General features: G+C 35.5%; 1 protein-coding gene and 1 pseudogene across 1 annotated transcript; one reads left to right on the forward strand and one right to left on the reverse strand.

Moving 5' to 3' along the window:
• Window positions 1–249: 249 nt before the first annotated feature.
• LOC111410370 (wall-associated receptor kinase-like 14) lies at window positions 250–5,532 on the forward strand. Its single transcript, XM_023040665.1, has 3 exons — window positions 250–1,212; window positions 3,231–3,302; window positions 4,073–5,532. Exons 1-3 carry the CDS (start codon window positions 429–431, stop codon window positions 5,362–5,364), a joined length of 2,148 nt encoding a protein of 715 aa, XP_022896433.1. The 5' UTR covers window positions 250–428; the 3' UTR covers window positions 5,365–5,532.
• A 453-nt stretch (window positions 5,533–5,985) lies between these two features.
• Window positions 5,986–9,699, reverse strand: LOC111411339 (annotated as a pseudogene).
• Between the last annotated feature and the right edge of the window lie 4,282 nt (window positions 9,700–13,981).

Here is a 13,981-nt window from a genome sequence, read left to right on the forward strand (position 1 = left end):
GGAGAAGTGATGCAATAGGTTTTTCAAGTCTTCGACATGATGGGCCTCGGTATGAATAGCCTCGAAAATATGAAACACTTAAGCTACAACACTTTGGCATTTCAGAATCTGGACCACGTCATAGGCCGTGTTTCGAGTGGTTCCTGATTCTTGGTGGGCCTAAAGGCCTCGACCACTATGCCACGTGGTTCGATATAGGTGGGCTATAGGACAATTACAAAACATTTAATGGGGAAAAATGAATTTATTTTCTCCCCAACAACAGCAACTGAGCCCCTTTAATTCCTCCGTAAATATTGTTTCTCAAGTCAACATTGTCATATTCATCATGTTTTTTCTCTATAATTAATAAGATTACTCATTTGCAGTTTTTTTTCCCTGCTGAAGTATGCTTGAAGCAGTTCAGAATTTTTCCGTGTGTTGCAGCAATGATTTTTCGCCAAATGATCATTTACCTAGTTTTTTCAGTTTTGTTTGGTTTATCAACTGGACAAAGTAATAATTCGTCTCAATGTGATCGATCTTGTGGAGTGGTGAAAACCAGTATGCCATACCCGTTTGGGTTCTCCGATGGTTGCGGGATCAAGTTGAATTGTACCGATGGAAATATCAAAATAGGAGATTTTCTAGTCGAGAACGTGACATCAGATAATATCATGATCAATCTTCCGGCGAAATGCAATCGCTCGATTGAAGAACTCACGAGACTTTTCGGCCCGAATTATGCCTTGACGTGGCGAAATGGTCTTCTGTTGCAGAATTGCAGCTCGCCAGTAGGAGATTGTGTGATTCCCAGCATCGTAACGAAGTCCCATTTTTCCGGGTTTGACGGGTGTGGTTCCCCGCCGGATAGTATAAATTGCTATTCGGGAACTGGTGGCGGCACGGATTTTTTAAATTATGGTGAAGTGACGGAAAGAAGGAACTGTAGCATTTTGTTTTCGTCAATTGCGGTGGATTTGAATGAAAATGGTAATACTAATAATAGCAGTGGTACAAGTGGAAGCTCTGCCATGGAGTTGAATTTTCAGAAGGTTGAGCTAGGGTGGTGGCTGGAGGGGTTCTGTAATAATGGTAAGAGTACAAATTGTCATCCGAACGCGAATTGTACAGATGTTCTCTATGGAAACACGACAGGGTTTCGTTGCAAGTGTAATCCAGGGTATGCCGGAGATGGCTTCGCCGGCGATGGCGCTAAAGGTTGCCGGAAAGGTTAGTTCAATGACTTTTTGGAATTTAATTTATATATTTTAGTATATTAAAAATGTGTTGTGTAAATATTTTGGTGGACGACCTAATTGCACTTTGCCCGTGGGAAAGGGTAGAGATTGACCAATTCAAACAACACACGTACACGTGACTAGTCATTTGTTGGAATGGTTGAACAGTCGTTGGTTTTCCTATGGAAGTGTTGATTAGGTAACAATTTATTGAGGATTTGTTATACATTAAAACGCAGTTAATTTTCTGATTATAATTTTGAATTATTGACCAGGTTGGGATGTTGAGCCTGCTAAACTGCCTTTTTATTTGATGCTTGAACATGGTTTAATAAATTTAGAAAATTTTCGTTGGAAAATAGATGACGAATGATTGATCGAAAGAATATACATAAATATTGAACATTGAGCTGCTATATAGTCTTAAATATTGTGGTAGGAATTTCATGGTTCACGAAGTGGAATGGGCCTTAGAAGATTTATTCGGACAGTTGCCATGTTCATTGGTGATTTTAGAAAAAAAAGTTTGACTCTGGAATTACTTATTATAGTTATGTGCAAAATATGATTTGTTAATGAAGCACTCTTTCTTAGCATTGCAAATTGCTTACTAAACATCTCAAATGTCAACTCTTCTGGTATTGAAATCCATTTTATAGCGACTAATATTAGAGGGAGCACATGCTTATCTGTAAATTTTGAAGGATTTATATTTTAATATGATTTTGGAGGATTTGTTTTTAGTGTGTAAAAGTCAGATGAAAGAGAAGACACGGATTTCGAAAGACATTATATTCTAAAAAAAGTGAACCCCAACCTTGAGGGTCTCTACTGTCCCATCTCGTCCCGCCCCTAAAGCTTTGTGAGTGAGGTAAATATTGGAATATACCAAAGCAGGTCAGGAAACAAGAGCTGTCTATACACTATGCCTACAAAGAGTCCAAGTCCATGTCTTTGGAATCGAACCCCCATACTGCCAAAAGACATTATGCCCCTGTTTGAGCCCCATTTTTTCACCAAAATACATTTTTCAATAGTAATTTGACACCATTTCAATTACATATTTTTCAATAGTAAAAAAATTATACGCAAATCAAAAAACTTTTCTTATTTTTTAACCATACATTTTCCCATCTATACACTATTCAAAAATTCATTTTCTCCTCTAAAATGAGGCTCAAACAGGAACTATATTCTAGTGTTGACTTAATGATGGCTCATGTAAGCATATCTTGAACTCGGGAACTTAACATAAGAGCTTCTAAAGTTGGAAGGTCATGATAGTGGTGTATTATATATTTGGACCAAGCTGTGTGCACAGCATGACACATAGCTCGGTTTAGAGCACCCTCACATCGGGGGACTCGTGCCATTACAGCACCAAAAGGTGCTGTACAAACAGCTTATTCCTATATATTTAACCTCCTATAAACCAAAAATAAGTAAAAAACCATGCTCTATTAATGAGGCCAAGTACCTGGAACCGTATTGGTAAAAGCTATGTTGAGTTGAGTGTGCCAGTGGCATTTTCAAAAAGTGAACTGAACGCACGAAATTGTTATTTTAGGAAATGTAACTTCAAGTAGTTGGAAGGCATATACTTTTAAGTAATTTATGTGAAAAGTTTAGTCAATAGATAAGCTGTAAGCCTGTGCATCTTATTCGAAGATAGAGTAAATTTTAGAGATTTTATTTCTACTAAACTGCTTTCAATTTGGGAAAAGATATAAGCTTTTATTATTTTACGAAGTGCTTGGAAGAATCATACATCACTAGTCCACATGATTGCTTAGCAGTGTCCCTATTACACGTTTTGGGTGACTGCAGACCTAACTCTGCGTAACACCTGTATTTTACTCCAGTTCTATTCACTTATGTGCCTCTGCAATGTAAGACAAAAGGCCTTTAAAACTGTGCAATCATCTGAGATCATGAGTTGCAACTTCGATTTTGAATACTTTCTATGCATCCTGCTGATTTCTTGTGTTCTATGTTGATGCCATTTATCAGTTTCTGATTGCAACGCTTTGAAGTTCATGTTGGGTAAATGCGGCAAAACTAGAGTAGGCATTCTCATCGGAGGTACTTCTTATCCCTTGACTTTTACTTATGCAATTTTGATTGCATACTCTGGATCCTCATAATGTTGATCTCCTATAGTTTTAGAAGGGATCGAGTGCATTGTTCTCCAAGTTCTATCAGTATTCTCTTTCCAGAAATATATGCTTGTTGCTTCTAGTCATGTTCCTTCACTACATAAAATGATTTATGTGGTACACGTGAGATCCTCTCTTTGCTGTATCTGGCTGCTAATCTCGTACTTAATCCCTGATGCATATTTTCTGTGGCCTTTGAGTTTACATGGTTGTTTGGAACTCAATAAATTCTAATCCCATAATTGCTGAGATTATGCGTAATTTGTAGAAATTTGATGATGATGTTTCTTGCATTATTTTTTCTTGTTATCATGTCATCAATTCTACACAAGATAAAAAATGATTTCCACACCATCCTTACCGCTTCGTCCTTCCTACAACTGCTTTACTGTTGTTTCTGTAATAATATTTTCTGCTACAGTATTTAGTGTCCACAAGATTTAGATGTCAAATTGTATCTCGCACTTGTCCCAACATAGTTACAGGCAAATAACACTGAATTAAGTTCACTATGTACTAAATCATGCTTAAAAAACTTTTACTTGGTTGAACTCAAAATCGAAGATACCGTGCTATGTGGGCCTTGGCAGTTGATCATTTACATGGCTCTTAAAAAAGCACTCATAATGAAATGATAGTACTTATTAGATTCAAACTTGCTTAACCTTGTCCATTCTTTTCTATTTGAACGAATAGTTGCTGGAACTTCATTGGTGACTATCCTGGCTCTCATCTGCTACTGCATAAAGAGACACTCTAGATCTTTGAAGAGTCGATTGAGTGCTAAGCGTCTGCTTTGTGAAGCTACAGGCAGCACCAGTGTCCCGTTCTATCCTTATAAAGAAATCGAGAGAGCAACAAATAGCTTTTCCCAAAAACAGAGGTTGGGAACTGGTGCCTATGGCACAGTTTATGCAGGAAAGCTCCACAATGACGAGTGGGTTGCAATTAAGAAAATAAGACATCGAGATCGTGACAGCACTGAACAAGTAATGAATGAAATCAAGCTTCTGTCCTCTGTGAGTCATCCAAATTTAGTTCGCCTTTTAGGTTGTTGCATGGAGAATGATGAACAGATACTTGTTTACGAGTATATGCCAAATGGTACTCTATCTCAGCATCTTCAAAGAGAAAGAGGTTCTGTTCTACCATGGACGATACGTCTGACTATTGCCACTGAAACAGCTCATGCAATCGCTCATCTTCACTCCGCGACGAATCCTCCAATTTACCACAGAGACGTCAAATCGAGTAATATACTATTAGATATTAATTTCAATTCGAAATTAGCAGACTTTGGTCTATCGAGATTTGGCATGACAGATGATTCCCACATTTCCACAGCACCTCAAGGGACTCCTGGGTATGTAGATCCTCAATACCATCAAAACTTCCATCTTTCAGATAAAAGTGACGTTTATAGTTTCGGGGTGGTTCTTCTAGAAATCGTCACAGCAATGAAAGTAGTTGATTTTTCCCGACCTCACAGTGAGATTAATTTGGCTGCACTTGCAATTGAAAGAATTGGGCAAGGTCGAGTTGATGACATAATAGATCCATTTCTTGAACCAAATAGGGATGCTTGGACGCTCTCTTCAGTACACAAAGTTTCCGAGCTGGCTTTTAGATGTCTTGCATTTCATCAGGACATGAGACCTTCAATGATGGAAGTGGCAGATGAACTAGAACAGATCAGGCTTAGTGGTTGGGCACCATTGGAAGAGAATATATGTATGGGATCTTCAGCCGCATCTTCTTGTTCTTCACGTTCTTCACCATACCTTGGAAGTGAGAAGTCACTAAATTCTATATCAAATAAAATGTCCGGGGTAGGAAGTAGGAGATTGTTTGTTTCGCAGAGGACTGGGGATGGCCTGCCTACAATGGAGGAGACAAAGGATAGTTCAGCTGTTTCTGTGCAGGATCCTTGGTTAAGTGAACAGAGCTCACCATCAACGAACAGTTTATTAGGTAATTTAGTTCGGTGACTCAAGAACTCGTTCTTTTGACAATTATTCATGTATAATTATGTGCACAGCTTGTGGATACTATAGTAGCATTCTAAAGTTATATGTTATGCTGTGAATACAAAAGGAGATGTATTTCACATTTTTCTGCTGGGAGATTTGTACCTATTAGTTGATTTTAAACCATAATCCATCTCTCTATGTAGTATACATATGTGAGCTTATATTTTTCCAGATATTATTATTAGGTTTTGTAATTTTATAGCTGGTTTGATAAGAAGGCCCAATACAGAACGCTAAGGAAAACAAAAACTAAATATTGTCCATTATATTGTTCACTCTACTAACATTCCCTCAGAGTCGAACTACAACCAAAAATATAATGAAGCACATAATAATTTTGATACATTTGACTATAATGTGTGAATTTCAAGAGTGACAAACAAGTGTCACTTGTTTATTTTTCAAAAAATTATGAAAATATATATAAAAAAATTGCTTTTGGTATTTTTGTAAAACATTTATTTTTCACAATTAAATATCAACTCTTTGATTATTTAACCAGTGATATCACAACCACAATATTTGGCTTGATAAGTCCCACAGTCTTGGAACCAAATTACTTTATTGAATGCCCAGTGAATTCCAATGTTGAAGACTTGATAAGTACTAGACATTCCAGCAGTACCTGAATATGAACCATGGAGTGTCATGGAAGTTTCACACTATATATACATCTGCACAACACTGATGTTCTATCCATGACTTCTTGGATCAACAACTTGATGCACTTTCCAGGCTTCTGCACTTGAATATTGTCCCACAACACGAGCATGAGGTACAGTGGTTTCTCCCCGAGCAAGGGCATCAACATTCTCAAGAAAGTATTTTCTAGGAAGGCGACCCATGACATTGCCCTCTTCATTCCCATCTTTGTCCAGGAATGCAAAATGGGGGATGCCCTCAACACCAAACTCATCAAGCTCTTGTTCCCACTTCGTGTTATCAACGTTCAGCATAACAAAATTAACTCGGTCCCTGAAGTACAAAATTAATATTTTTGATAAAAAAAAGGGTTAAAAAAAAAAAAAAAAGGGGGAACTAAAGAACTTGGACCACAACTATGAAGTAAGAATGATGCATCCCAGAACAAGTAAATATTTCTGAAGATGATATTTGAAGAACGAGGGAAATTCAGCCAGTCAGCCTCCGGAAACTATTGAGTTACATAAAATGCTTCACACCTTTAGAATGTGAAACAAATGATCATCATGGTATGAAACAAATGATCATCTGGGTAAATTATGACGGCGAGCCAGCTGCTAATTTCTAGGATTTAAACGAGGCGCCTGAAGCAATTGTAAGATATATCACTGCATACTAAATCATAAAACTAAAGAAGTGAAAGTTTCATTTGAAAACTGGTAACAAACAACCAGCAAGAAAGATAAAGCTTACATGAATATACTGTAAGGGAATGTTCACTTTTAATGCCTCACATCATTCTTTTCATATTCAAATACTCATTCCCCCTTTCTAAAGTCATTTCATGCATTCCTATCGTGTTCAAAAGTCTGGAACACAATTCAGATGCTAAACTCAAGACATAGCCATGAATATGGATTCAGAGATACAAAAACAAATTTTTTTCCCCTCATATAATGACACTTGATAATAAAACAGAAGTGACCAGAAATATTCATTACATGTGCTATTCATTTAATCACTTTTGGTCAGCATGCGTAAGAGCTAATATAGGCGGTTAATTGATCTATCTAAAATGAAATATTTACTCAACTGTTTCAAATAGACAGAATAAAAATAAACATTACAAGGCAAAGGCTCAGGTATTACTAAAACTTACTTGTACTGTTGTTCGACCTTGTAGACATCGGGAGCTAATTCTCAACATACTTCACACCAATCTGCATAAAGTTCCACAACAGTAGGCTTCCCATTAGAATGAGCCTGCACGACCAGGGCCCAAAGGAAAAGAAAAGAAAGAAAAATGAGGAATCAACTTTACTTAAAATGATTCTGTACTATGAGAAGCTCCAAGATTCACAAAATGGGAACACTTAAATGCTGGAAAGCAACAGTTCTTCGTGATGTCTAAATAAATAACAACAAAAAGTTGACTAAGATGGGGGAAAATAGCAATAGCAGTCTCAACAATTTCTTCAAATAACAATTTGGTCCCTAATGTTTTCTTCTTCCTTTTTTTCTTGTGAAGATGCATCTACTTTACAATATGTAGTGCTTGTTTGAAAATTCTAAAAAGTAGAGATCAAAAGCCAATAATTAATTTTAATCACATATATCATGAGATTCAAAAATTTTTATTAACTTTTCAAACACACATTTCATCAACTTTTATTAAAATATGTTAAAGTTTTATCAAAAGTTTTGTGACCTAAGTCACCTAACCCCATAGATTGTAAGGAATTATATATATGATAAAGAAAAAGAAAAAAACGTCATCATCTTTCAATACGAGGGAGGCCCAGAGACAGCTGGCAGGGTCCAGGAGTGGGTGATTAAGAGCCTGTTTATGCTCAATTTTTTTTGTTCAAAATGCATTTTGTAATAGTGTTTTGTTGAAGAATGTGTGGTTAAAAAAATATGAAAAATTTTGAATTTGCGTATGTTGTTATTTTATAGAAGAATGTATAGTCAAAAATAAGAGAGAGAAAAATATATTTTTGAAAAATAATGGGTACCAAACAAGAGCTAAAGATTATCTACTCATAAAGTTATAATGCAAGGGCATATTTTCTAATTATCTCATTTAAAAAAAAAAAAAAAAAGAACCTTCGCCCGAGTGAGGTTAAAAATTAGGTTACTAATATGCTAAAATTTTAGTCTTTCCACTTGAATTAGATCTTCATCTTATTCATTTCGGATTATGTGTCAAAATCTATCTCATAGATATGTCCTTGTTAAATTATTATATCAAAATTATTATCCAGCCATGTCAATGGATGTGACTTGAGGATTTTGGAAGGAAAATTTCTAAGTTCAACATCCACGTTTTTTCTTGTTCTCTTTGTAGGATATTCGAAGAGTAAAAATTAGTGGATGTGGTAAAGTTTAGGATATTACTTTTCCTACAATACTCGGGGGATTGGTTGGTGAATAAAAACTTTATATGACTATACAAATTTTCATATGAAGAAAGCTTTGACCTCCCTTAATTTTTACTTCTTTTACAAATTTTCTCATTATTTTTTTTTTCCTAGACAAGGCAAATTTAAAGGAAGAATAATACTAGTTAGCGATTGCAGTAGTTATCTTATGTAACAATTTGTTATTTGAAGCATTAATTTCCTATAATTTTGTTGCCTCAAATAACGATCTACTATATAAAGTAAGTAATACAGTCACTAATTTTGAATAACATTACTCATAATTTCATACGTATAAATTGGAATGCTTCCCATGTAATGTATGATGAAGTGATAAGGCCAATCTTATCATTTAATGCCATCTAACATGGCGATCATCCCCACTTTATACATATATAGCATTACTCTTAATGGAATTCGTCTCAATTTCCATTAAACTATCTTAGGTACGATTTTACTACAAGGGTGACTGCATTTTCATCATCGGTACGTACATTGAATTGACCAAGATTTGAATATCTTATTGGTAGAATTTAAATACTTTAGACGTCAAATTACAATATTTAATTGAAGAGAGTGGCAATCAAGTAAGGGGAATTATGTAGCATACCTCTGTTGCACTGGAGTCAACTGTGGCAGAAAATTAGTTGATGTCTGCGACTCTTATTCTGCGATTGGAGAGAGAAATTCACGAAAAGGGGAGATTGATTGCAGGAAAGGAGCTAATAGGGGCGGAGTCTCGAGAGGCCGACGGAGGCTGGAAGTTGTAGCCACCCGAGCCATGGCAAAGAAGTGGTGGGGCTTCTCTTTATGGAGCAAACTATTCAACGCATCTGTAAACTAGCCGATAATAGTTAGACGTTAGTCTCCATCCAATTTTTCAAAATTCATTTTCCTCAAATTCAATTTCAAGGACACAATATTTATTTGGCTCACCACATAACTAAAATTATATGAATAACCATACTTTTAAACGTTTTTATTTTACACAATTTTTTTATTTCTTTCACCACAATCATTAGTTTATTTTTGTATTAATTTCAAGGGTTTGGATTCGAAGCACATAATTTATTTTATAGTAATTGTGAATAAGTTAGATGTACAACGACAATTCATGCAAATAATGAAATTAGGTTTTACCATATTATGAATTTTTTACCATGCAGGGATCGGAGAGAGCATTGCACACGCAACGGATTGGAAGAGCCTGCGCTAGTAAAGTGGAAGCCATGGTTTCTTTCCACCAACTATGAAACTGATCCTGTCAACTTAATACAATTGATTGTGTGGCCTTGCTTGCATTTTCGAATTAACATAACAAAAAAGACAGAAAATCCCCCAAGAAAAGGATAAAAATAAAGATGAATAAACATAGAAGATAATTAACAAAAAACTCCCCTGACCTTTACTCCTATTATGAAATATCCTCGTATCCCTTCATTTCGGCGGAATATCCTCCAATTCCCATATGACCTTTGCAGTGTGAAATACCTCCTCATTGTCCAAATTCGTTAGTGGAGCTAGGACTGCACAAAAAAATCGCAAAATTGCAAATCGAATCGAAATCGCTGGTTCAGGTTCATGTGGACTCGTGGTTTCTTTTCCCTCAAATCGAACCATACCATTTCAAAACAATTTAGTTTAGGTTTTGATTTTCAAAAACCACTCAAAATCGAACTGAACCGTTTTTAAATTTTTTACTTAAAACATTAATTTTATGAACTTAAAAATTTTATAGTTTTCACTTTTCAAAAAAAAAAAATTACCAATTTAGCAATTCAAATTACAACAAGCCTATTGAAATAATTATAGAAATTAAATTAGGTTCATCATTATTGATCTATGATTTAATAGGTTCACAACACATGTCCTCGCCCGATATCTAAACTAAACATTATTTCAAAATCATATGAAATGAAAAAAAAAAACGTATATTTTCAACAATCCAAATCATAATTTAACAAAACTACGTCTGCAAATCACGCCTAGCATTTCAGAAATCCTAACATAAACTCTCATTTCCCTAACATTTGACGCTTGTCTGCCACTGCTGAATGAATCACCAATCTCCTTTGTCTGTTAGTCTACTAATTTTTACCTGAATCGCCTCTTTCTCTATTCTTTTTTAGTAAGTCTTATATTCCTACTCAAGATATTTTTCCATTGTTCTTTCTTTTATTTGTTTTTTTTTTTAATTTATTATACACTTGTGAGTTATGATTTGGATAGAAAATGATTATTTGTATGCCTAAATGATTAATGAACTTGTTCGTAATTTGAAAAGAACGAAGGGTAAAGAGTATTGATTTTGTGAAAATGTTAAAGTTTCCTAACTAGTGTTACTACCTTCTACTTTTATAAAGTAGTTAAATGATGAAATTCGTCAATTCTCAATAAGTCAAAACTCTATCAATCTTTATACATCTGAACATATGCCATTCAATTCTTATTTAACATCTCGCTAGCAAGACTAAAAGAGTTTTGACCAACCTATAATAGCATAATGTAACTCTACATTTACCAACCGCTATATGATAATATGAATGTCAAACAAGAAAAGGAAAATAAAAATGAAGAAATATGTATTTGTTTTATTAACGTCTTTTAACAACTACTTTGAAAATAATTTATTCATGGGTTTCACGATAAATATGAATGTGATTTAACATTTAACGTTATTAATTCTCTTTTAAACTTATATTTAACTTATGTTAAATACATTACTATAATGTCGATAGGTAAATCGTGGATTAAAATCAAACCAAACCACAAATTATGGTTCGGTCCGGTTCAAAAAATAAAATGGTTTAGTTTGATTTGGAAAAATTTCAAACCACATAAAATGGTTTGTGTTGAACATATAGTACAAATCGTTCAAATCAAATCGCGTTCACCCGTAGTTAGAGGCGTGTGCATTCTTCTTCTTCTTTTTTATTTTTATTTTTATTTTTCAATTAGAGTTTGTTATGTAAAATAGTAGTGTATTTATATTTTAATTGGTGCGAGTTTAAAAAATGGTGCGGTGTGGGCTGTGCAGCTGGATATAAAAGTGGTGGAGATAGAATCGTCTTTTTTGACTTTTGAAACAAATACACAATTTCCACGCATTATTTGCTCACATGCGGATTTTAGGCCACCTTTCTTGTCTGCTTTGAAAGACTTTAGATATGAAAAGATCCACTATATTGCTAGGGTTATTTTGAATACAACCCTCGGGGGCCCCACGATACGCGCTAGGCTTATTTTGAATACAACCCCCCTCCCCAACATGGGAGGCCTCACGATCAGCGTATCGTGGGCTCCCCTCATATGAGGAGGTTATGTATTTATAGAGTGTACAACAAACACAATCCAGAAGTTCTAACACCATCTCTTCTTCCTCGGGCTTCACTTATTCTCCTCTTCATGATCGAGGTGAATTTCTTGTAATTTTTAGTGATAATAAATCAATTTAGGATTGCATTTTTTCTTTTGAGACAATTTTAGTAGGTTAAAATGGTCTACTCGTCATAATTGATGGTCATGCTTGACTCTATTTTCCACCTGGAAAACAATGGAAACCCATTCCTCTTTCTGATACCCTTTTAAAATGAGATATCAATTCCCTTCATTTGAATCTCATTTCCTATGTACAAGAATGAAATGAAAGTAAATATAAGCAAAGCAATCGAGACTGTTTACCCCAAGATTGGTTGATTAGGCATCATGGCTTGAAACGGGTTCAAAAGATCAACTCTATGGAGTTTTTACTATCTATTAACATAAGTTCTCATGGAGAGAGCAGAACTGATTCACTTCGAGTCATATATGGTGGTTCCAGCAATTCAACACGCCAAGGAGAATCTGGAAGTACCATATTCACCATGGAAGAAATTTGTAAGGCGCTACAAAAAATTTTTCTCGTAGTTACAAAATTGGACAAGGTGGTTTCAGAACAGTCTACAAGGGTCGACTCAAAGATGGAACTATGGTTGCTGTTAAACGTGCTAGAAAGGTTGGAGGCTAACACAGTTACAGTCATATTATTGCTATTTTTTGTTTTAAGTTTATTCTTACTTTCCAGAATGACAGGTTTTAGTGACAGAATTTCAAAGTGAGATCCAAACCTTAGCACTGGTATAACATCTAAATATTGGAAAATTTTATGGGTATTTGTAACGAAAAGATGAAATGATTGTTGTTGTTGAGCATGTTCCAAATGGAAGCCTTAGCGAACACTTGTGTGAGTTCTTTCTAACCTTATTCTACGAGTAGCAGTGGTGTTTTCGCCATTGATTTAGTGCTCACATCATATCTACTGGTTCAGGTGTGCATGATAATGTTCTTGATTTTGCTGCAAGCCTAGATATTGCAATAGACGTGGCACATGCAGTTACATACCTCCACATTTACCCAGGTCTTTATGCGGCAGTGTTGAAAACTAAATTTAAATAAAAAGGAGGTAATGTTTAAGTTTTTAGAAAGCCCCTAAGTTCAAGTCTCCTCGCCACCCATATATGTCATGATATGCGCGCAGATCACCCCATCATTCATAGAGATATCAAGTCTTCCAACGTTCTCCTTACTAAGAACCTACGAGCTAAACTGACTGACTGTGGTCTAGCACTGCTAGCAGCTGACAGTGGATTAGGAGATACACCTGTCTCCACAGAAGTTAAAGGAACTGCTGGTTGTTTAGACCCCGAGTACCCAATACCTATCAACTTACACAAAGTTGTGATGTTTATTCATTAGGTGTATTACTAGTGGAACTAGTCACAGGCAGGGTCCAATTGAGTCAAAACAGGAACTGAAGGAACGCATTACTGCTAGATGGGTATGACCCTCTCCTTTACCCTTTCACTATCCCTCTCTCTAATGAGCAAAATCCACTGGATGATTTTTAGGAAATTAGCTCTTTTTCGTATGCCTCAACTATATTAGGACAGGCAAGAGGGAATGTCCTTGATTTCTTAGATTTTAACTACAGGCTATGAAGGAATTTTCCGATGGATATGCAATCCTAACTTTGGATCCTAGGTTGGAGAGGTCTTCTGCAAATATATTTGTAATGTAAAGGTTTTTGAATTAGACTTGTGTTTGGCTCCTCAGCAACATAACCGGCCTACGATGAAGAAGTGTGCGGATGTTCTTTGAAACATCAGAATGGATAATATAGAACTATCAACCTCAGATATCCCTTCGAGAACTTTGGGAAAGGTAGCTCGAGCACAAAAATTAAGTGACATATATATGTTGTTTTGTGTACGTATTTATATTCACGCTACTTGCCAGGGCGGAGCTAGGATAAAAGAGTTGGGTGAACAAATTTCACGAAATTTTGATTGTGGGAACGAAATTGAAAACTATAAGGATTATTTGAAAATCCACAAAATCTTGAAAAATCCTAGTTTAAGGTCTTGGAATTGAAATTTAGAGTGGGAGCAGCTGACCCCACTCCCACACTAAATTCACCCATGGCTACTTGATTTCGTGGACATGCATGGAGAAAATATGGGGAAAGTGACAAAGAT

The sequence above is a fragment of the Olea europaea genome, chromosome 15, assembly GCF_002742605.1.
Source record: "Olea europaea var. sylvestris chromosome 15, O_europaea_v1, whole genome shotgun sequence".
NCBI lineage: Eukaryota > Viridiplantae > Streptophyta > Magnoliopsida > Lamiales > Oleaceae > Olea > Olea europaea.

What these genes read in the sequence shown, in the direction of transcription:
- LOC111410370 (XM_023040665.1), top strand. Translation starts at nt 429, where the DNA reads ATGATTTTTCGCCAAATGATCATTTACCTAGTTTTTTCAGTTTTGTTT. An exon ending in CGCTAAAGGTTGCCGGAAAG is followed by an intron (nt 1,213 to 3,230) that starts GTTAGTTCAATG and finishes GCCATTTATCAG; the next exon opens with TTTCTGATTGCAACGCTTTG. An exon ending in AGTAGGCATTCTCATCGGAG is followed by an intron (nt 3,303 to 4,072) that starts GTACTTCTTATC and finishes TTGAACGAATAG; the next exon opens with TTGCTGGAACTTCATTGGTG.